This window comes from Bidens hawaiensis, unplaced genomic scaffold (genome assembly GCF_021521415.1).
Source record: "Bidens hawaiensis isolate Kalapana, Puna unplaced genomic scaffold, B.hawaiensis_p1.1 tig00012230_1, whole genome shotgun sequence".
In the NCBI taxonomy this organism is placed as follows: domain Eukaryota; kingdom Viridiplantae; phylum Streptophyta; class Magnoliopsida; order Asterales; family Asteraceae; genus Bidens; species Bidens hawaiensis.
Window position 1 is genome coordinate 136862 of NW_027491989.1, and position 24096 is coordinate 160957.

Consider the following 24096-nt stretch of genomic DNA (forward strand, 5'->3'; position numbering starts at 1 on the left):
TTGTTGGTGTGAGAGCTGTAATGGTTATTGATGTGGCAGGGATGATGAGAGACCTGTAAGGGTGTAATGTTACTTCTCACCAAACCCAAAAGTCCAAAACGCTGGAATGTCTTAACTTTATAGGAACTTCCATTTTACAAATGGTGAAAAGTTAAAAGCCAAAATAACTTATGGATTACCAAACATCTTTTAAACTATTAACTTTTTCCAAAAGTTAATAAAGCCAAAAGTAGGGTTCAATAAGGAATCCCAAACACCCCCTAAATGCTGAATTTCGGATAGCATCTTGATTTCAAATCTGTCATTTTCAAACCGAATTGTTGAATTTAAACAATTAATATAGCTTTTTTTTAACGAATGCATATATTTTTACGACATATATATGGTTTGGGTTCAAATGGAAAATAGATTTTCCTAAAAAAGCTTGAAGGAGAGCATTTTGGTCCCCACCACTTTCATCTCAAAAGTTCACTTACATTTTCACTCATCACTCACGGCTCACCGTCACCACCCACCGTCGACCTTCACCGAATAAACGGTTACCATTTCTATCAATTGTGTTTTCAACATTAAAAAACACTCTAAAAACACAAAATGGAGAAAAAATAAAGAAAATTACATATGTATAAAACATTTTTTGGGTTTATAGGTGTTCTGCCATTTGAAGTGGCGGAACCCATAATGGTTGCAGAGCCTGTCAGCAATTGTCTTGTGAGCTGGAGGTTTTTCTGGTGTTCCGTTATTTCAAATGGCGGAAGTCATATATTTACCATATGTTCCGCCGTTTGAAACGACGGAATCCCACTTTACCCTATACGTCAGCATATATAGCCCGCCCCTATACATTTGTTTCACTCCCGCCATTGAAATGGCATTAGTGAATAGTAATATTCCTGGCACGTCTGAGGAGACCTTTTAACCAAAATGTTTACTCATGCCATTTCAAATGGCGAAAGTGAACAGTAGTGACACTGACACATTGACAAGTCTTTTCTCATTTTGATCATACTATTCACTCATGTCATTTAAAATGGCGGAAGTGAAACAGACGTACAAGGTAAAGTAGGGTTCCGCCATTTCAAATGGCGGAACACATGGTAAATAGTTCACTTCCCTCATTTGAAATGGCAGTACACCCAAAAAACATTCAGCTCACTAGACAATTGCTAACATGCTCTGCAATTATTATGGGTTCCGCCATTTCAGACAGTGAAACACCTAAAAAATTTCTCTCCCCTATAAATCATTTCAACCCTTTTATGTTTTTCATTCCCAAAACTTTTCCCAATTTTGGTAAAACATAATAAACAAAGCACTATTGACTCTAGGGTTGGAAGATGGTGAAACAACAGCTGCGTAGCGGTGACAATAATAAGAAGAAAGATTACAATAAATAAAATAAATATCATAATATATATGCAATCAATCATATCCAACAAATATTTAATGACTTTGGTGAACTAATAAGATGGTTAATAGTATAAAATAAAAGGTTCCGGATTTAATATATATATATACAGTGTGTAACATCTAATCGTTCAAAAGAGAATCTAAAATATGTTGAAGTCCAAATAGTTTCAATACAATTAATATTTTATATTAGTTTTAAATTATATATAGTTTCCACCTGCTACTAACTTTTATTTAATTAATTATGGATATATTTTCAATCAAGAATTTCTTATTATTTTCACATGTAGCTTTTACAAGACTCACATTTGCTTCATAAAGTAGTGAATAAATATAAACGTACACTCAAATTAATCCTAAAGAGATTTAAAGGGTCCATAAATGGTACATATAATATATGTTAATAACGCCCACTATTGTTTATAGTATTTTAAATGATGGTGGATGATAACACATGGATATTAAAATTATCAACTTTTAGGTGTATCTTTTCGCATTTGTTTCTATAAATTAAGAAGGTTTGTAACGTTTTAACATGTCAAATTGTCTCTCAAATTCGATTGACAAAGAGATGGCAATGCAAAATGAAGAGCTATATGAAAACTTACTTTGTTCTCAAACTCATGTATGGAACCACATTTTTAGTTTCATAAAGTCTATGTCGCTCAAATGTGCAATAGAGCTTCGGATACCTGATATCATAGATCGCCATGGTTCATCAATGTTGCTTTCCGAGTTAGTGGATGCCCTCCCGATAGATAAAGAGAGAACTCAATATGTCTATCGACTAATGCGCATCCTCGTTCATTGTGGCTTTTTCGTGAAACAAGGAGAAGGCTATTTGCTTGCTCCTGCTTCACGGTTGCTTCTAAAGGAAAATCCGTTAAGTCATAGGCCCCTTTTGTTAGCCATGTTGGATCCAATATTTCTGAACACATGGCAACACATGACCAAATGGTTCCATAATGAAGATGTGACCCCCTTTCACTTAACCCATGGGAAGGGTTTATGGGATGTGTTAGGCCAAGAGTTAAGGCTTGGTCAGTTATTCAATGAAGCGATGGCTAATGATGCGAGCCTTATTATAGGCATTGTTCTTGAACGATGTGGGGGTGTTTTTGAAGGAATGGATTCGATTGTTGATGTTGGGGGTGGTACCGGGACAGTTGCCAAAGCTATCGCGAAAACTTTTCCGAATATTAGTTGTATCTGTTTTGATGTTCCTCATGTGGTTAACAGTTTGGTTGGAAGTGAGAATTTGAGTTATGTTGGCGGAGACATGTTTGAAGTTCTTCCCAATGCTAATGCAGTTTTGCTTAAGGTATTCTAGTGGATTAATTATTTCATTTTTCTAATATGGCTAAGACAAGTTACAAATTACAGTATAAAAGAATTTTGTTAATAGTGAGGTATGTAAAAAATCTCTTGTAAATCTCATAGATACAGAATGGTAAAATAGTAACTTATATAAAACAAAATCTCGCTAACACAAACTATTTAAAAAAAACTCTACGTAAAAGCATCAAATATTTCTCTTTCTAGGGAAATCCGTTTTTTATTAATTTTCTCATTTTATGTACAACTTTTTTCTCTATGTGTGATCAATCAAACTAAAATCGGTCACTAATGTAGGACAATTTTGTTTCAATCGCAAATTTGATTGCAAATATCATTTTTTATAGAAGTTTTCATTAGTTGTATATTATTTTGTATATTATTGGTTAAAGTAATTGCAACTTTGACCAACAATATACACAATAACTATACAAAATAGTATGCGACTAATAGTTTTTATAACGACTATTCAAACACCCATTTATTTCATGCTCCTACACTACTTCAAGAGAATAACTTCTTCATGCCCATATTTAAACCATGTTTTTTTTTCTCAAAAGAAGAAAGAGCCTTTATCAGCAAGTCAAAGCCGAAATGACATGTTTTATGGTTGAGAGACAATTAATAATTCAAAAATTTTATGGTCTATTAAAAAGTGTGGCTTCATTTGTTATCCTACAATTATTAATTTCATATACTTATTTAGACCGGTATTTGTGTACATTAACTTCAAAAGGTGATTTATATTTTATTTATTTTATAAATAGTGGATTCTGCATGATTGGAATGATGAGGAATGCATAAAGATATTGAAGAACTGCAAAGAGGCGATTCCAAGCAAGAAAAATGGAGGAAAACTAGTGATCATAGAAATGGTCGTGAAGGTTGATGAAGGTGTCAATGAATTAGTCGAATCTCAACTTTTATTTGATATGCTTATGATGACTTATATAACTGGGCGAGAAAGGAGTGAAAAAGATTGGGCGAAGCTGTTTATTGATGGCGGCTTTAGTGATTATCGAATAACTCCGGTTTTGGGTTCACGATCTGTCATTGAAGTTTATCCATAGTTTGTCAGGAAACATTGCTTTCTATAAAAGGCATTTCCTGATGAAGTTACTTAAATAAGAAACGTATTATCACTTTCTTGCTTGTGGTTCTTTTTGTATCACTGTTTAATAATATTATTATTATTGAGCGTGCTTTTATGTTACTCTGTTAGCGAGGATGTGCAACATTGTACGCTATATATCATTAACATAAAAGGAATGATGTTTTTACTATACTTGTTCTTGCAATGGTTGTTTGTATGTTTTGGTCTAACTTTGTTCTAATTTTCATCATTCAATATGTTTTTTGTTTAACTTTAGTCTAAACTGGAAATCTTATCCAACTAGGGCCCTAAAACCCTAACTTGAATTCACTTCCCCTATAGGTTGCGTTATTATTTTATAAGTTGTGTTATTCTCTTCATGCGTAAGTATTTTATTTAACATAATGCGATAGTAAGTTAGCAACATTCCTGGTCGTTTATAACAAACAACTGATTAATGCAACTAACTACTAAAAATAGAAACAACAGATGAACTAAAAAGTTGATAATCGTATCAGTAGTTACTTGCTACCTAGCCACCAGTTCTTCACATCAATACAATCTGACCTTCAGTTCAGTAGCGTAGCGTAGCTTGGACGAAAACGACCTGAGAGGGACTCATTGTATAAAATTTTACATAAACGAGGGGGCGGTGCGGGGACCTTTGATCCTCACTATGCTTCGTCCCTGGCACCTCAATACACTCTTGACACTCATTATATTCGTTACCCTAATAGTTTTTCTTATACTTATTATTTGTGGGCCTTGAGTTAGTTTTTCGTGTTGGGCTTATGGATATTGGGTTACTAGCTTGGCCCATAAGATTCATACAATCAGTCTTTTAACATGCATTTTAAGTAGGATAAAATCCCCATTACAATAATTGTGAGAGAACGAACTAAGAGGCATCATGTATTAATTTGAAAAAAGCAATATTTGGCATGATTTAACTCTAAATTGTGTAGCTTAAATAGGTTAATTCTAGTTTTGGTTTTATGAACCTTAAGACTCCCGTTATGTAGGAACTGAAATGTATGTCATATATGAAATTGTATGTTAGAAGAGGGAGATGGCCGTCATATATGAAATTGTATGAAATTGTATGTCATATATCTTTAAATATTATTATATGAAATTGTATGTTAGAAGAGGGAGATGGCCGCCATAAACAATAATGTACACGGTAGGTCTTTTTCTTGAGATTATTCAGCAACTTTGCGACAACTTCCTGGCCCAATAAAAGAAAATTTTGTTCAATTAATTTGATGTGAACTGCTGTTAAGTTTCAATTGTTTAGACCTTAAGTCGGAATTAGTAGTAGTAGAGGCAAAGTCTCTTGAATACCTAAAAGTTCTTAGTTAAAGCACCCAGAGTAAAAAATAAATTGTATTTAAATTTTTTTTAATTGTTTAAATAATAAAATACGTATTACCATTATCAACTAAATTTCTTTCAACTATGCAACAAGATTATAAATTAACAAAAAAATCCATTAAATAATAATAACAATAATAATAGTAGTAATAATGGGGAGGGGGTGTTGAAGGAACGGTATTAGTGAGTTAGCACACCCTTTAACTTTTTAAAAAAAAAACTCGAATGTCATTTAAAACACATGCATGAACCTGGACCCAAACCTGACATGTGAACCTGAACCCAAGCCTGACATGGGTTTTGCCAGATTAACAAAAATATAATTTAACCTAAGATTTTGTTTTTAATTTTTTTCTTTTTCATACAGTTACTCTAAAATTACAATTAGAACAACAATTCAAATGTATCTAAAATAATTATGGTTAAATTACTAAAGTGATGCTCAATTCTATATGATATATTAATTGTTATTAATTTCACAAACAGCTACTCACTTATCACATAAAACATATTTTTTAATATAAAACTACAAGTGTAAAACAAGCCAGCCCACGAGCCTAGTAAGTCAACCAGACCACTATAGTTAAACGCGTTCACGGTTTAATTTGAAGTGAACCCGAACCCATTTAGACTGTTCTTAGGTTCATGACGTGCTTTCGTGTCATGTAATAACTAGATTCATACCTCTAAACAAAGGTGTAAGTCTAAGAACGGGTGACCTAGTTCAACATGTTTTGTCAGAATATTATCTACTTAGTCTCATCATAGACGAGACATGCTTAACAAGCTTTACCAAACAGCAAGCACGCATCAAGCTAGTTTTTGGAAAAAAGAAGTTTAATCTACAATGTTGAGCAAAGTAATATATTTCTAAAATTAGAAAAAGTGAAATATCTTGTGTATATATATAATATATATATAGGTGTGTATGTGAGAGACGAGAGAGAATTGATGCCACCTCACCTAGTCCTTTGCAAGTTTATAGAGACAAACTTGTCTTCATGTACTTTACTCTACAACAAGGAGGTTTGTGTCCTTCAAGTTTGTCTATTGCCACTTAGATCCAGACCTAGGAAACCGAAGCCTGTTGTGGACGCACTAATAGTTTCAAGCAAGCCCCAACGAGCTTGGTTCTAGCAATAAGTGTGTTTCTAATACAGCAAAGGTTTGCTTGTAGAGTTGTAGTCAAACCAACGCATCTTTGTTCATCTTTTGTCGTGGTTCTTGTTTTTTTGTGCGTGCTCGTATGTGTGGATGATAATACACTCACCGGCAATCACGACCACCATGCGACGATCCTTTGCATAAAGAATATTCACCACTAAAGATCTTGGTAAGTTTAGTTATTTGTCGGGCTTTGAGGTATCCTACACAGATGATGGTTTGTTTATTAATCTAACCAAGTTTTACACTAGGTAAAAAAAGGATACCTCTTTATTTCTTCTAGTTCTGTCACTACCAACGACTTTTACCAACTATATTGTACGGACTTTGATTTCCAAAGGATTTTAAATACATACAAATTGAGTTCTTTTTACCGATTGATATTAAAAAAATTAAACAACTAATATGTTACCTGCAGAATTATGTGGGTAATTGTCGAAAGGTTACTCCTTTGATAATTTTGCCGTTGGTGATATTCATTTGTTTAATAGTGAATTGTGGCGTTCACTAATGAAAAATCTAAAGAAAAGGTAAAGCTAGGATGAAAGGAGCTTTTTATTTATTGTGTGTGATTCATCGATCAATAAAACATACAAAATACTTGCTTGTTGACTTGATAACATACAACATTTATTACTATATGTTATCAACCTTACATCTCCATTTTATTAACTAGCACTAGAGCAAAGAGTCCTTATAATCCCTTGTGAACCAGTAAGGGGAGTAATTTCACTCATCTTAACCATGGCCGCGGCAAAATCAGCATCAAACGTTGAAGGATTGTCAACATACTCGTTCACGATGCTATCAGTTGAGTCTCCATTAAAGAGGACCTGGTCTGATGTAAGAAGACCCCTACTACTTTGTAGGTTCCTGAAGTAGTTGTTGTCGAATGTATTCGGTGTCACTAAATCAAGTGGTTCCAAGTTCCCATCGCCATTAGGTGCATCCGGTGGGCAGTTTGCCTGAAGGGAGCTACGAAAAGCAGCATCTATGTTCGAAGTATTGTCGTATATCCTGTCCCGAAACCTTACACATCTTGCCTGTCCAATCGTGTGAGACCCTACAAGACAACAATTATTGTACATGCTTTATTATTTTGGAAATAGAAATGTTACTTATGTCAAATGTCCTGGTGCTTAAACCTTGGTAGCAACTGTTTATAACACATTAGAAAATAGATCATTTTTCTACGAAAATTTTCAAAGACCGACAGACATCCGACCAAAAAAGAAAATTCAAGTTTTACCACAGTAATGCAACAAAATAGTAACAACACGATTTGTGGCAATCATTATAGTTATAAATTTAATATAACAATTTTGTCGGGAAACTTTATAAATATAACTATTTAAGGTTTTTTATTTGAGCGACGACTTTCCTTGTGTGTTAGGCCACCGTATTCCCTATATATAGAGAGTCCTATTGCCTGACTTTGACCATACTATGTTGTCTTAACAAAGCAAACACTGGCTTCAGAGTTTGTCTTGGATGTTACCTCTAAAACTATAACGTCGGCTGCCATTTGACAATTGTTGTTGCCGCACAAGATAGAACTTATGTGACATATGGTGTTATTAATTTGTTATTGTGATCATTAAAAAAGTAATAAAAAAATATATTTAACAAGTCAAATAAATAATTATAATTTTCCATCGTCAAATTAAAATCGTCCAGCTTTGAGCCTCTAATAATGACTAAAATGATTTGCAACAAAATTTAGTGATAATTTTGCAACAACATCTTTGCATCCAAATTCGTGACCAGCCATTATTGCCATGCGACTTTACTTAATTTTCAACAAACTAAAGTTACAAACCTGATAAGGCAACCATTTCTCTAGTGTTGAGACCCTTACTATCAAAGTTACTTATAAGTTGCCCTAAATTAAAATTCCCTCTTGGAAGCTCATTAGCAGCAGCAGTCGCGTCTGAACCCGTAGAATCTCTTCTTCCAAGTCTTACTGTCCATGACGGACCGTTGACCTACATAGTGTAATCGAACATGTAATTATAGCCTTTAACAAACTTATATTATACATGTAATTGTTTTAGTTATGTTAATACCGCGACAGAAGCATCACGAGCTGCAACAGCCAGTATATCTGCACACGAAACAACTCCAGGGCATACTCCTTCAACTGCGGCTTTAAGATCATCAATAACATTATAGCCCAACACGCCATCGTTCGCTGGCGATTCCCTCTCACTACCAGTACCTGATAATAAAAGTGATGCATCACAACCCTGCAAATCTAACCATATTAAGTAAATTGCATGTTTATAACAATATTACCAAAAACATATAATTAAAGATAATAACCTGAACGAAACAATCGTGGAAAAGAAGCCGAATGAGCAAGGCTGCATTGCGACGATTATCTGAAACCGCGGAACGAACAGAAGTTTGAATGGTTGAAAGTGCGTTAGGGCATGTGGTATCATAAAAGGTGGTTGACAATTGAGCTTTGCATGGCATGAAGTGGTTCAGTGATATAAGTAAAATGAATAGAGGAACCAAAGTAGTTCTATTGGACTTATAATAACCCATATTCTTAAAAGAGAGAATGAAGCTTAAGCTTCTTGTTTTTTTAAGAATATGTAGCTTAAGTTGAGTAGGAAGATTGTCATGCACAGATATATACACACACGCAATGCATACATGCAATTTATTATTATTATTATTATTATTATTATTATTATTATAAAACTTTATATATTGTTGTAAACTTGTAATAAAAATGATACAAAAACTAAATCATTTAAGTTTTTAATTATAAGTGTTTCAAGTTTTTAAATTTTGTACTTCCATCTGCTAAATTTGTTCATATATTATAATTTTTAACCGCTTATCAATAAATATGTAAGTAATAAAACATGTAAATGTGTAAGTAAAATAATAAAGATGATTGGTTGATATGAGTTCTAAAAGTTCTTGTATTATTTGAGATATTTAAAATCAATCTCATCTTGTGTGTTTGTATATATGTTATTATGTTCTGCGCATTATATATATATAACGTTAACATAATTCAATATTAATCACACTTTTTATTGAATAAAACATCATATATATGTTCTGCATATTAACTATAACACCATTCAATAATAAAACTCTTCATTGAATACTAACTAAAACATCATGTAATAACACGTACTCTGCATATTAACTATAACACCATTCAATATTAAATAAACTCTTTATTGAATACTAACTAAAGCATCATGTAATAACACCTTGTTTATTATGACTATCATTGAATACGAAATAACACACCATGACATTTTGAGCTTCATCGTCACTCACCATTTTTGTGTAACACTCAAATTTCAAGTAACGGCTTTTATCAAACCCGGTTAATTTGAGTAAATTAGAGATCGGATGTTTTAATCCGAAATCTAAATTCCAATAACTACCAATCAGTTTTATAATTTTAGGGATTTACCACCATAACATATATATACCGGGTATAAAAATACCATCATCTCCCTAACCAAAAAGCTCACATCCCTGAATTCTAAAACATATCATATAATTGTCATTCATTTAATCATCTTAGCACACACAACAAAAAAAAAAAAAAAAATTCCATCAACAACATCAAAAACTAAAACACAATATTTAATTAATAACTAAAACATAGTGACAAAAAAAATACCCACAATATTCAAGAATCAAGACTTAAAACACGGTGACTATAAATTGAAACACAGTGATCATTAACACAACTGAAATTCGTCTACACTTTTCCATCAATAGTAATGACAATTAGTCTAAACAACTCTCAACAATCAATATGCAATCCTGTTTACACATCTTCACTAAAATAAGTTAAATGTAAATTTAGATCCACTAATTTGCATCGTTTCTTTTTGCCAAAAATAAATACAAGCAAAGTACCATATTGCCCTTTTGATTAAATTAAATAAAAAGCCGCATGTCATACTCTGATACTCTTATTTTTTTCTATACTTCTTAGAAATACTAACTTCTTATTTTATGTGTGTGTGATGAAGATAGACTTATTATATACGCATTACACAAATTATTGCAAGAATACGTAGAAGAAAACATTTCATTAGTAAGGTATATTTACTACACATGTGTAGGTCAGTAGGTTATTAAACAAAACGAATAAACTAGTAATTTGAATTTTTTGTTTATATATGTAATTATGTATATCCTACAGATTTTGTAGGTTGTATTTCCTACATAAACGTAGGTCTTGTGTAGGTTACTTAAAAACATATTAACAAATCTACCTATTTTAATAAAAGAAATTAATAAACGTGGACACGTGTCATTTGTAGATTCATTTCTAAGCCTAAATTTTCTGCTCAAATTGTGATTCTATTTTTAATAAAAACATGTTTATGTCGGTGTAATCAAAACATATCTATACGTTCTTTAATCGAATAACTAATCACCTAATTTGGATTGAATATATGTGGGTATTTATGTTAATATATAATTAAATTATTTATATCTTTAATGAAACTATATCTACCTTTTTTTATTAATTCAATATATATACAATTTTGAGTGCATGACATGAATGTGATAAAATTCAATAAACGGTATTTATAGGTCTACAATGATAAAAACAAGAAGAAACTATGAATGAATAACAATTTTATTCTCATATGTTCATTCAATTTTCATGGATCTATAAAATTTCCATCCGTCTCTTTCGATACTGCATTACAAAGACGTGTTTTATTTATATTTTATATATGATTTTTTTTATATCATTTATAATGAAATATCTTGTCATCTTTTGTTAGAATCCGCTATTCTATTAATAATATAATTACAACTTATAAAATCAATACGTGAATGTTTTCGTAATTATGAAAGAATTGCATGAGAATACACCACGTATTTGTATGAATATTCCATTAAAAAATATAATTTGAACTTATAAGCCCATTTAATTTAATCAACTAAATATTTCTTTTTTTTAGTTATAATTAATTTATATAGTTTAATTGTATTTATTTTAAATATCTCATGCATCACACGGGTTTGAAAGCCAATTAATTTAGTAATTTACATGTACATACCTAAAAAAAAGCTAAAAATCACATCATTTGAAACTTGGCGCCATAAGTGATCAAATTGTCCACTTCACCGTACATAATTGGTCATTTTTTTTAACATTTTAAGATATTATTTTATTTGTTTTTATTAGTAGAATTTTTTCTTAAGTAGCGTTTGGTATGCAGAAATGAATGACGGAATGGAATGAGTCATTGTGAGGGAATGGAAAATAGTGTGTTTGGTAGACCAAAGGAATGGAATGACCCATTACTTAGTCCATTCCATTTTCTCTAAAATACATCAATTTCATTACATCCATACCCCATGTTTTTTTTCATTCCATTCCCTCCTTCACCCTACATAACCTCCACCACCCTACCAACAACACCACCACCCAACATCAACACCCACCACCGTCACCGCCACTAACCACTGGCGCCACTGGCACTAGCCACCACCATCGTCGTTCACCGCCGCCGCCAACCATCGCCATCGGTGGCAGCCACTCAGCACCGCCAGCCGCCCGCCGCATATATCAACCATCACCCGACCATCACACATGCCGCCCACCGTCACCGCTGCCCACCACCGCCGCCACTGCCACCAATCACCACCATCGGCGTCCTCCGCCACCACCATCCACCTCCACAAACCATCGCCATCAGTGCCAGCCACCCACCACCTCCAGCCACCCGCCGCATCCATCAATCATCGCCCCACCATCACACAAGCCGCCCACCGTCATCGTTGCCCACCACCACCTCCACTGTTACCGCCACCTCCACCTCCACCGTTACCGCCACCGCTCCCACCACCACCACCACTCACTACCATTTTAATTTATTTATTTTTTATATTTTTCTTACCTACAAACAATACAAAGTAAGGATTCATTTCATTCCCATGTGGTAAGCAAACAGTTCATTGGAATGGTAATAACCCATTCCATTCCTTTGTCCATTCCATTATCACGTCCATTCCTTTCCGTCGTCCATTCCATTACCCCATACCAAACAGACCCTTAGTTTTTGTTTATGATTTATGTTAACACCGTCATTCCAATCAAACTCATGCCATTCGGCAGCCACAACCCTTTGACTTGTTAACTTGCTTCCATAACGCGCGGTTTGTATGCCGTTATTTTTAAATATGTTAATTTGTTGTATTTTGATGTTAAAGAATATATATTTCGGTATCGTAAGCCAATACCGAAAGATTCACGTTAATTCACCACCCCAACATGCGTTTTTTTAACTATTTATTGTTGACAACGTCAATTCATGAAAAATTCTCATCGATCTGCTGTCGTATTGCGCATGTTTATTTGCCATGGTTTTTTTTATATATGTTAATCTGATGTATTTGGTTGTTGAAGAAATTATTTTTTTCATTTACTTTTGGTGTGGAAACCCATACCAAAAGAATGCATGTTCGTTCGCCATGACAACACGTAAATTTTTTAAACAAGTTAATATTTTAAATTGTTATTAACAAATTAGTAGTTTTTTGGGTTTAATCCGGAACCGTAACAAACTTAACATCGCATCACGCATGTTTTCCAACCGACTATATATTGTTCTAAATTATATTTTCTAATCATAAGTTATAAAAGTGTCAACACAATTAGCCCGACACAATGCGCCATTTATGCTACCTAATTAAACTTTAATTAAGAATATCTTAACAATTTAGATTCATTACCTTTTTATGTAATTCTTTAGTTTAGGAAAGTCATCAAAATAGCCCCTGTTAAGAAAATAGTCTTAACTTTTTTGAATTATCAAAATAGTGTTGACTATTTGCTCATGTGTCAATCATTCATCTTATGCGCTAAGACTGAGGGGTGTGGGGCTTCAACGGGGGCGCTAGAGCCCTTTCGCTCGCGTCCCCAGGCGCTAACACCACACCACCAGGCGCTAGCGGGGGCGTTAACGCGAAAAACAATGCAGGCGTGAGCCAGTTAGCGGGAGAAGAGAGAGGGCTGCACGGGATTTGAGGGTTTTTTGACCGTTGGGAGCCGAACAAACCCAAAAAAAAAATTATTTTTCCTATATAATTATATCCCATTTCACCCATTTTTATACCAAAACTTCAAACCTTCACCCAAAATCAATTCATCTTCTCAACTTTTTTTTAAAAAAATGGCTGGAAATTGGTACCCAAACCTTGATTCAGATTATCGGCTTGTTTACTAATCTTTTCAACAGGAACAGCGGTCGTATGAGACCAAGTGGCAGTGATGATTTGGCGGTTTACAATTTCACGGTCGAAGAGTGGAAGCAGGAGTGTTTGCGGAGGTATGGGATGGTGAAGATGTGGGACGATTTATTGTTGTGGGAGAGGTTGAAAAGGTGTTCCAAGTGGGTTGAGCTGGTGGCGCCGGACTTTGATGCGGAAGTAAGGGCGAAACGGACTAAAACTAGTTCGTCTGGAGCGTATAGCACTTCAACCGGGTCGGATTGCCGCGTTGGATTCTACCTAAACATTGCGGAGGAGGAAACGTCTTCACCGCCGAGGAGGCGGCCATTGGGAAGGGACGCCAAGGGGAAAAAACCGGATGAGGGGGAAGCCGTAAACATCGCCAATCTTGTTGAATCCCTCAATAAATTCAACAAAGCCATGGAGGTGGTCTCTAATGACAAAAAGGAAAAAAGTCGAATGAGAGATTTGGACTTTCTTACTAGAGACTTCAGTAACCTAAATTCGGTCGATCAAATGCTAATGGAAAAGCAAAAGGAACGTATCCGAAAGAGGTTGATCGAAGAAGACCAAGCCGAAGAATAAGAATAATGTTTTTTTTTAGTACTTTAATTTTTATTTTATTTTTAGATATTAATGTGTTTTTTTATTAATGTGTGTTTTTTTTAATAATTTATGAGTTTTTTTAATAATACGTTGTTTGAATATATTTATAAAAAAATAAAAAAAAATTCGCTGGAGCCCCTGCTGGAGCCCCTCCACACTAGGGCCGGGGGCTCCAACACCCCCCTTATCCAGTTTCTCTCTCTGCCACACGTCATAATATTATTGGTTGGAGCCCCCATTAAAGCCCCCCACACCCCTCAGCCTAACCTGTATATCTCCTGCGTCATTATTTTTCTTTTCATGCGCCATATGGCGTAGCACGTCACTTCCTGCGCCGTCTCTTCACTTCAATACAAAAGTACACCTAGCTCTAGTCATCTTCTTGTCCCATATGACACATCACATCGTCTCATGCGCCGTTATTTGCATCGTCTCCGCCATTATTCTACCTACGCCGAAAGGACATACATTTCTGGTTAAATAGTAATTTAGCAAACAATTCCATAACTAATTTGATAGTTTCTTTTTAGTTAGAATGACTATTCTCGTGATGTTCCCTTATTTTCAACTTATGTATTACATGCAAAATTGTTGTAACAAGTCTAATGAAGAAACACTAATGGACCCCGGGCAGATTACGGATAATCTGGGGGTTAAATAGATGTTTCCCACGAGGGGTTAGACCCGGCAAAGATGGTTCTTCTGATAACCTGCAAAACAGACACCGTGAGCTCGTCACTGAGAATGGGGGGTACCTCCTTGTGACCACCCTCTGGCGTGAGAATCAGACTAGATTGCTCTTGAATATAAATGTATATTAAGAGATTGCTAGAGCAGATATCAGGTATAATATGTAAGATACGAGATAGTATATGATAAGATGAGATGATCATACCATTTGGGGTATTTATAGCCGAAGGTAGGTTTCCAAGAAGGTATAGCCGGCTGAATAGTATTCCTGTTCTACCAACTGTGGCCTACGCACGTGCCATGCTGGTAGTTGGTGGGTAGGCAGCGGCTGACAGTGACCAGGCCTGCTGTGTACTATTCCTTTTCCACCAACTGCCGGCTATGCACGTGGTATGACAGGAGTTGGTGAGTAGGCAGCGGCTAATAGTGACATACAGTACAAGAGCATGCTGCTCGCCATACTGTTGTCAATGAGCTGTCGTATCTTTGGTCAGATCTTTTGCCCATACCTCGTCAGGTACAGTACAAAAGATCTTCCCGTATCGTACGGACTGGCTTATTTGGGCGGGAGTATTCCCCCTCCCGCCTTTGTGCGGGATTGTTCCCGGCTTTGCTCATTCCTTCAGGTGACAACTGAATTATTGAGAGCTAAGTGCCTTGTGCGTGTAGCCTTGCTGCGCGGGTGGCCTTCCGTGATGGCTTGTATCCGCAGCTGCGGGAACAGGCGGAGTACTTCACCATTGGGAGGCATTTCCTGCGGGAACAGCTTGCGTACTGCGCGTAAGGACGTCACGTCTCTGAGCATGGTGGGTCCTGCGGATCCAGTTGGTTTCTGCGCAGACGTCTCTCTTCAAGGTGAGTCTTGCGGGTCCAACTGGGCTCTGCTGGGACCTACCTCTTCATCTAAGGAGACAAAGCATGTGCAATTGACTCATAATGCTTGATTAGTAATCAAAAGGTGGAAATATCTATACAAGAAGAAAAGTATTCGCACATAGCAAGAACAATCAAATGCATTTAATGCATAAATTTGAATAAATCATGTTTTTATATATCATAACGTTGATTTTGGCCTACAATCAACATGCAACTTGCAACTGATAATCACTTTCAATAACTGACTTTTACAAGTTACGACAATATAAGGCTGAGGGGTGCGGAGCGCGAGAAAGGGCGCAAGTGGCGAGGCGGTCGCGCCCCGGGGCGCGAGGACCACACCACCGAGGCGCTATAGGGGCGCGAGAGGGGCGCGAGCGCGGAAAAAGAGGCAGGCGCGGGTGGGCTAGCGGCTGGGGGGAGCGTGAATGAGGCTTGGGATGCGTGAAAAGAGCCGTTGGGTGGGTTTTTTATTAAAAAAAAAAAATTTCCTACTCTATATAAACATACCAATATCAACACAAAATCAAACACGATTTTTCTCTCTATTCAACCTATATCAAACCCAAACCAACACCAATATCACATACCAATATCACATACCACACCCAAAACCCAAAATCACCCCATCTTCCAAACCTTTTTTTAAAAACATGGCTGGAAATTGGTACCCAAACCTAGAATCAGATTACAGTTACGACGATTTATGGTCGGCACCGGACCAAGCGATGTTTTATTCGGGGTCGCAACAACCATCCGGATTTCAACCATCCAACATACAACCGTCTCCTAACTTTGTAGTTCCGGAGACACAAGAACCAGAAGGTGAAGCTGCGGGACAAAGAAGACGCGTCCACCGGAAAAAACAAATTGCAACGGACGGGTCGGGTTCGGCTTCGACCGGAAGGACGAAACGGAAAATCACTCCGTGGTCATCGGATGAGAAGGAAGCCCTGTGTCGGGCTTGGATAGTCACTTCTGAGGATCGGCGTTGCGGTAATTGTTTTAACGTTTTTAAAAATGATTTTTAATAAAAAAGTTAAATAAAAAAGTTAAATGACTTACAAATTTATTTATGCATTTTGCAGCGGACTACCAAAAGAGCAAGGTCTTTTGGACAAAGGTTAGGGAGACGTTCTATTCGCTCGTTGGGAGTACAGAGCGGATCGCCGATATGATTTCGGGTCGGTGGACCGAAATCAGAAAATTTGTCGGCTTGTTTACTAATCTGTTCAACAGGAACGCCGGTCGTATGAGACCAAGTGGCAGTGACGATTTGGCGGTTTATAATTTCACCGTCGAAGAGTGGAGGCAGGAGTGCCTGCGGAGGTATGGGACGGTGAAGACGTGGGACGATGTAAAGGTGTGGGAGAGGTTGAGAAGGTGTTCTAAGTGGGTTGAGCTGGTGGCGCCGGACGTTGATGCGGAAGTAGGGCCGAAACGGACTAAAACTAGTTCGTCTGGAGCGTACAGCACTTCCGCCGGGTCGGATTGCCGGGTTGGATTCGACCTAAACGTTGCGGGGGAGGAAACGTCTTCACCGCCGAGGAGGCGGCCATTGGGAAGGGACGCCAGGGGGAAAAAACCGGCTGAGGGGGAAGCCGTAAACATCAACGATCTTGTTGAATCCCTCAATAAATTCAACAAAACCATGGAGGTGGTCTCTATTGACAAAAAGGAAAAAAAAAGAATGAGAGATTTGGACTTCCTTGCAAGAGACTTCAGCCACCTAAATCCGGTCGACCAAATGCTGATGGAAAAACAAAAGGAACGTATCCGGAAGAGGTTGATCGAAGAAGACGAAGCCGAATAATAAGAATAATGTTTTTCTTTAGTACTTTAATTTTTTTTTATATATTAATGTGTTTTTTTAATTAATGTGTGTTTTTTTAAATAATTTCTTGTTTTTTTAATAATACGTTTTTTTAATACATTTATAAAAAAATAAAAAAATAAACCGCTCGCGCCCCCTCTCGCGCCCCTCCACACCATGGCCCGGGGCGCTATCACCACTACCAACACCCATCTTATCAAGTTTCTCTCTCTGCCACACGTCACAATATTATTGGCTGGCGCCCCCACTCACGCCCCCTCTCGCGCCCCCCACACCCCTTAGCCTAACTGTGTATATATTACATCAAATCAAATCAAATCAAATCATATGTTACACGTAGCCAACGGCTGCCGGTGTTGAACATAGTAAGTGGCTGTGTTAATCTTGAGACTGTTCTTTTGTCCCATGCATACAAATGAAAGGTTTTGCTCAAGTGATCATTTAAATATGATTGTGATTTGCGACCATACGAATTAAATAATTATTGAATTAGTTATCCGTAATCTTTGAAAATAGGGGGTTCAATTATTTGACAAATTTTCAAATCCTTACTAAAATCAATGAATATCTTTTATTTATGCATGTTTTTATATATATTATAATTGTTTTGTGATAAGGGATGTCTATCGGAAGCTTCACGTGGTACCCAAGCCATATCTGTTAGTAGGTACCCTGGTTGTGTCGGGCTCAGCCGACACCATTTCATTTCGTATAAGAGTGTAGGGCTAATATTCTATATTATTATTAGAATTGTATATGTTTTTCTGTTTGTTTATAGTCTGTGTATTACGTACTCAACACATTTATTTTGTATATATGAAACGTAAACCTTGGAGAAATGGGAACCCTATAAAAGAGTCACTTTACCCATTTCTCCAAACAACACTCACGGAAATAAAACAACTTCCTACAACACCTCACATTTTTCTCTCTTTGTGTTTTTGCAAACTAAGATCTGAGATCCGAGTGTTAGTAATTTCTGCTAACTAACAACACGGATTGATTCGAGTAAAGTTGTGAGATCCATTTAGAGGACTTACAAAGAGTGTAACACTAAAGTTTCGAATACATGCAATCTTTAATGAAGATTAAACCCATTGATTTTATAAAAAGAAGCTATTTGTAAAAGTTGTTACTAGAAAACGTTATAGAATAGCATTCAAGTTTTAAATTTGTTTCAATTAAATTAATAATATATGTTTTTCTCTTTTAAACCACTCAAGTTTAAAATTGTCTCAATTGAAAGTTGAGTCATTAACCTAATTGATAGACAAAAGATTTAAATGAGTTAATTGAAACAAACTTAAAACATTGCTACTATTCTAGTGTGAAAAAAGATTTAAATGAATTAATTGAAACAAACTTGAAACTTTATTACTATTATAATGTATAGTGTGTTCACTATTTTTTTTTACTAAGTTGAGTTGCAACTTGCATATGCACCAAGTCTTGTTATATGATTTACATAAACATAGTGTGTATATATATATATATATAAATATATATATATATATAATACGAAAATTCTTTATCGTACATAGGTACGAGACATTCTGGAACGTCGATCTTCAATAACCATGCTAACCCTAAAATCACAATTACGCGTGCCGCCCTCCGTCAACCTCTTCTCCCGTCGATTCCGTCCACCTTCACCATCGCCGTTCAACGATTCCGTCCACTATCCACCTTTGCGACCATTGTATACCGTTGTAACCACCATATTCTTCCGACACAACCATCAATCGTTGCTTACAGGTCAGTTGTCAAATTGAGCAATTGAAATTGAAATTGAAATTGGTGAACCTAATTGATCAATTAACCTTGAAATCGATCCAATTAATCATCAATTTGAAGCTTCAATCGATCAAATTTGATAAAATTTAAACCTAAAAGTTTAAAGGTTTAACCTTTGAACGTTTAAAGTATGTGAATTTTTTGAACGTATTAGTGTTTTTAACCTTGAACGTTTAAAGTTTTGTGAATTTTGCTTGAACGTTTTAGTGGAACGTATTTCGCGTACGTAATGTACGTTAAGCAATTATTGTATGTTAACTCACCCCTATATGTGTGTGTGTGTGTGTGTGTGTTTCATAAGGAATTGAGTTATGGCAATATCTAGCATAACTAATTACTAGATGTGTATATCTAAATATCGGGCTACAAACGAAATGAATATTCAAGGAACAATTATTAAATTATACGATGAGAAGTTCATTTATGTTGATCGATGTCGAAAGGTCAATCAAAAACATTTATAAAATACCTTTACTAGCTAGGGCAAGTAAGGTGTCGAATCCACAGGGAATCAGTGGAAAGTGCTAATCACGTTTAACGGTTTTTAATTAATTATTCTAGGGTGGAAAAACGATGTCAAGCTGATTAAATAATGATTGGTTTGTAAACAATTAGAAACCAAACTCCAGGTTTCAGGTTGTGAAGCAGACTAGACCATTTGTTAAACCTATTTGGAAAACTTGATTGATTACACTTATAATCAAAAGACTAGATATTTGACCTCACTAATTGATAGAACTTAATCCGAACAATTGGTTTGGATGGATAATAACCTAATTGATTACAAGTTTTAAGGTTTGATAAATGTAAGTGATTTAACGGTAAATGATAAACGGGCCAATGACTCAAAGAACTTAATCCTAAAAGTTGATGACCACAAAGCAATAAACTGATAAAAACAAAAAACATTCAATTACGAAAAACTGTTGAATGCATAAACAAATGTAAACTCAACTAACCGAATGATTAACCAAATCTAAATCCAATATTAAAGTTCAAAATACCAAAAAGTCTTGCTTACAAACACAACCCTACACTCGAAGATGGTCACAAAAGCTTTAGCCTAGCATATGCATCTTGAAGATCTTGATTCTTGGTTGAGATGATGAGAACATGGATGATTGTGGTGATTGGTAGGTGTTAGGATGGTGTATGATGGCCTCCAAGAAGTCCCAAAACTGATTATGATTGAATGGGATCGACCTTAGGGTTTTTAGGCTTTAAATATGGAAGAAAATCACCAAAAACCCATTTTCCGTCAGACCAGACCGTAAGCTACGGTCTGGCTACCGTAGCTTACGGTCAGACCGTAGCTTACGGTCCTTAAACTCTGCTTTACGGTCACTGCTAGGCCAAAACTGTTTTCTTCATAAAAACTTCGTTTCAACTCCGTTTTCCTCCCCGTTTGCGGCCACGTCTTCTTATTTCAATTCTCTATCATCTCATAGATCATTAGTTTTATTTCCAATCCATCATGAACGCTCCAAATTCGCTCCTTTAAGCTCCGCACACCTGTAAACATAAAACCTATCAAAGTATTTCTGTTCGATACATATAAACAAGTAAAACACATAATATAAAACACTTAAAGCACATTCTTTCATCCCTACATCATATGTTTGTACCCATATTTTCTAATTTTTGGCACGACTATTTTCAGGTATAGGTACAGGTGCGGGTACGAGTATGAGTATTGGTACCAATCTCATCCCTACTAGCGATATCAACTACGTGTGTTAAATGGTGTCTTATGTTGATCAATTCTTCATGTGTGTAATAGAAAGCATGAATATTATGATAAACCTACAACTAAAACATACCTGTCACAGTAGAGAGAGAAGCCACGGTTGATGAGAAAGACCCCTATGACATGATAGTCAGCTTGGTCGAGTTCCCCTTTAGATGTATATTAGTGATGGGGATTAGGGTTCTTGAGAAACCGAATAATATAGAGGGAGAGAGGGTGACGAAAATATAATGTCAGGTTTATGTTATGTTGTGTGATGTTAATTAGTCTCTCCATATATTTATATACACCCAAGGGTAAACCCTTGATTAGCAAGAAAGGGTAATTTGGTCCATCAATAATTACTTAGCTAATATAATAATAAGGTAATGAGTTGGCAATTGGGTACCTGTTTAAGCCACGATAAAACCTGCTAATTAAAAAAGTGCGGTATGTGATTTTTTATTTTATTAAATAATTGAAATTAGTAGGCTATACTCCATCATTTTCCATTATTAATACACAAAACTTAAAACTGTCTTATAGTTATGACATATAAAGTGGTTAAACGAGTCGTATTCATGTTTGATATTTATGTTACGTGTGTCGCTTCTTACATGCTAAACCTGTTAATACACGAATTGTCAGCCCATTTAGGTATAATTAATTGAAGAAACACGGATCCAATCCCCTGTTATGGGTCCTGGTTCCGATGAGTCCACAGGGTAAAATACGATAACTACTAACACAGTATGAGCACAACTTCCCAAAGTCCAATGACCGGAACCTGCAAAACAGACACCATGAGTCTCATTACAGGAAGGACAAGGTGGGGGGGGGGGGGGTCTTCCTGTAACCACCCTCCGGCGTGAGAATCAGTAACGTTCGCAGTGAAGAAAGTACTGAAGTAAAGTAGAATAAGTATAGTCAGAATACAAGTGAGTGAGTGTGGATGAATACCTTATTCAGGTTGACAAGGTATTTATAGCCGAAGGAGGCAGGAAGGTGATTGGGCCAACTGTCCTATTCTAGAAGATCTTCCTAACTGCCTGGACGCGTATCCTCTTATGATGGGTTGATCTATACGTCCCATGTGCATGGGTACAACAACCTGGACACGCGTCACCTAATGATATGACGAATTGCACCCTGGCCATGTGCACGGTTATAACAAACTGGCCAGGTGTCCTTCTTTCATTGGTGGTCAAGTCACGTAATCCTCAGGTAACAATCATGGACGTTCTTCTAGAGTGTAGTTAGTTATGGACAGCTACCTAATTGGCATTGCTCTCCGGTCATATTGGCGGACTAATGTCTTGTCCCGCGGATGACTTCTGAGGGTGCTAGGATGCTTCTGCACGTGGTATGAGGATGTTTTTCCTCTTCCGTGATATGCGGGTGATCCATATGTCCCGCGGGTGATATGTGAGAGGCTCCTTTATGGCCCGCGAGTGGTACTTAAGGGTATTTGGGTCTTTTTGTTACCCTACCTCTATAAGTCCCCCCAGTTCAGTGTTTCTTCCATGTGAAGTCTTTATGCGGGTGAAATTCTTGACTTAATGTATTTCGGGAGTTTTTTGGATTTTGAAGTTTGGTAGAAGATATCTTCTGTTGGTATAGATAATAATGAAAAAGGACAAGTTGACCACTTGCAGGTGGGTGAATAGATGATGGGACGTTTTATGCCGGCTGTCACTGTACCCGACTCCGCAGCTTTTCTCTTTTTTCGAATTTCCCGTGTGACGTGGCGATTTGTGACTAGGCGATGAATTTCTCTCTCCACTGTTCATATCCCATCGCATTAATTGCGATGGGTATAAAAGGAAGAGAAATCTTCTAATTGAAGTTTTATCGCCTTCTTTCTCTAATTAACTTCTTTGGTTTTCTTTCTGATAGAGCTTTGAATTTTCTCATATATCCTTCTACCGAATTCTTCTGCAATGTCAAACGTTCAGACCGAAGTTGACGAGGTAGAAATTTCATGGGACTACTCGGAATACGAGAGATTGTTAGAGATGTACAGCATTCCACCGGAGTGGGAGCCGGAGGTTCCTTCTCCGGGCTCTATAGCCAGTTTATCTCCTCCTGGTAAAATGGCTATTTATGCTGATTATTTCACCTGTGGAAATTTTTGTCTTCTTTTGACGAAATTCTTTGTGAAGGTATTAACTGCCTACGGGATTCATTTATCCCAGTTACACCCACGTACTGTAATGCGGATTCGCCATTACGAATTTGTATGTATAGCACGTGACCTGGTACCGCATGTTGATCGTTTTCCGGTTTTCTACCGTCTTGCCATCCGTGATGGTTGGTATACTTGTCAGGATTTCCCAACCGAAGTATTGGATACGAGGTTGAGAAGGTGTCAATCGATTGGCGCAGTAATTTTTTTTGGATTTCTGAGGACGTGGTACCTATTGCCATGGTTCGTCGTCCGGTTCATTCTCGTCTTCCTGACGTTGTTACGGCTGCCCATGAGGGGCGTGATTGGTTCTGCACTCTAATGGCGGAACCAACGCCGATGCGGGCATTACCTGAGGAAGCCTTGGTGTGGGCAGGCATGAGCCGTTTATGGGCCTCGGAGTTTATGGAGCCCATCTTCGTTGACTTATATGAACGTAAGTTACCCCTATTGTTCTTTCTTTTTCTTTGAAGTTTTTTATGATTAAATTCTTATCTTTTCAGGTCGAGGTTGTATGCTTAATGCCCTTTTTGAGGATAGAGGTTGTGTCCGACATAGCATCCGGGATGCCGGGGACCAACCTATTCTTGAGAAAACCAAGTCTCGTTTCCTTTTTCCGAAGAAGGTGCGAGCTGAGCCTATTGTCTCGGACGCCACCTTTGAGATAGGTGCGTACGTTCTAAACCCTCATCCTCTTAATGCTATTACTCTTGATGGGACGATCACCACTTTATTATCGAGTGATGATGATGGTGATGCCTCTAATTTTT

At 36.6% G+C, this 24096-nt stretch overlaps 2 protein-coding genes across 2 annotated transcripts; one reads left to right on the forward strand and one right to left on the reverse strand.

The window, feature by feature from the left end:
- The first annotated feature begins 1981 nt into the window (after positions 1–1981).
- LOC143540412 (trans-resveratrol di-O-methyltransferase-like) lies at positions 1982–3832 on the forward strand. The gene is made up of 2 exons (XM_077033482.1): positions 1982–2731; positions 3513–3832. The coding sequence occupies exons 1-2, from the start codon at positions 1982–1984 to the stop codon at positions 3813–3815; spliced, it is 1053 nt and encodes a 350-aa protein (XP_076889597.1). The 3' UTR covers positions 3816–3832.
- A 3083-nt stretch (positions 3833–6915) lies between these two features.
- LOC143540431 (basic peroxidase-like) lies at positions 6916–8979 on the reverse strand. Its single transcript, XM_077033495.1, has 4 exons — positions 8699–8979; positions 8443–8622; positions 8196–8361; positions 6916–7439 (listed from the first exon to the last, which is right to left on the reverse strand). Exons 1-4 carry the CDS (start codon positions 8924–8926, stop codon positions 7045–7047), a joined length of 969 nt encoding a protein of 322 aa, XP_076889610.1. The 5' UTR covers positions 8927–8979; the 3' UTR covers positions 6916–7044.
- Between the last annotated feature and the right edge of the window lie 15117 nt (positions 8980–24096).

Excerpts from the sequence above, each read along its gene's own strand:
- LOC143540412 (XM_077033482.1), top strand. The coding sequence starts at position 1,982 with ATGGCAATGCAAAATGAAGAGCTATATGAAAACTTACTTTGTTCTCAA. Across the intron at positions 2,732-3,512 it reads CTAATGCAGTTTTGCTTAAG|TGGATTCTGCATGATTGGAA; the intron begins GTATTCTAGTGG and ends TTTTATAAATAG.
- LOC143540431 (XM_077033495.1), bottom strand. The coding sequence starts at position 8,926 with ATGGGTTATTATAAGTCCAATAGAACTACTTTGGTTCCTCTATTCATT. Across the intron at positions 8,362-8,442 it reads CTCGTGATGCTTCTGTCGCG|GTCAACGGTCCGTCATGGAC; the intron begins GTATTAACATAA and ends TACACTATGTAG. Across the intron at positions 7,440-8,195 it reads AGAAATGGTTGCCTTATCAG|GGTCTCACACGATTGGACAG; the intron begins GTTTGTAACTTT and ends GTTGTCTTGTAG.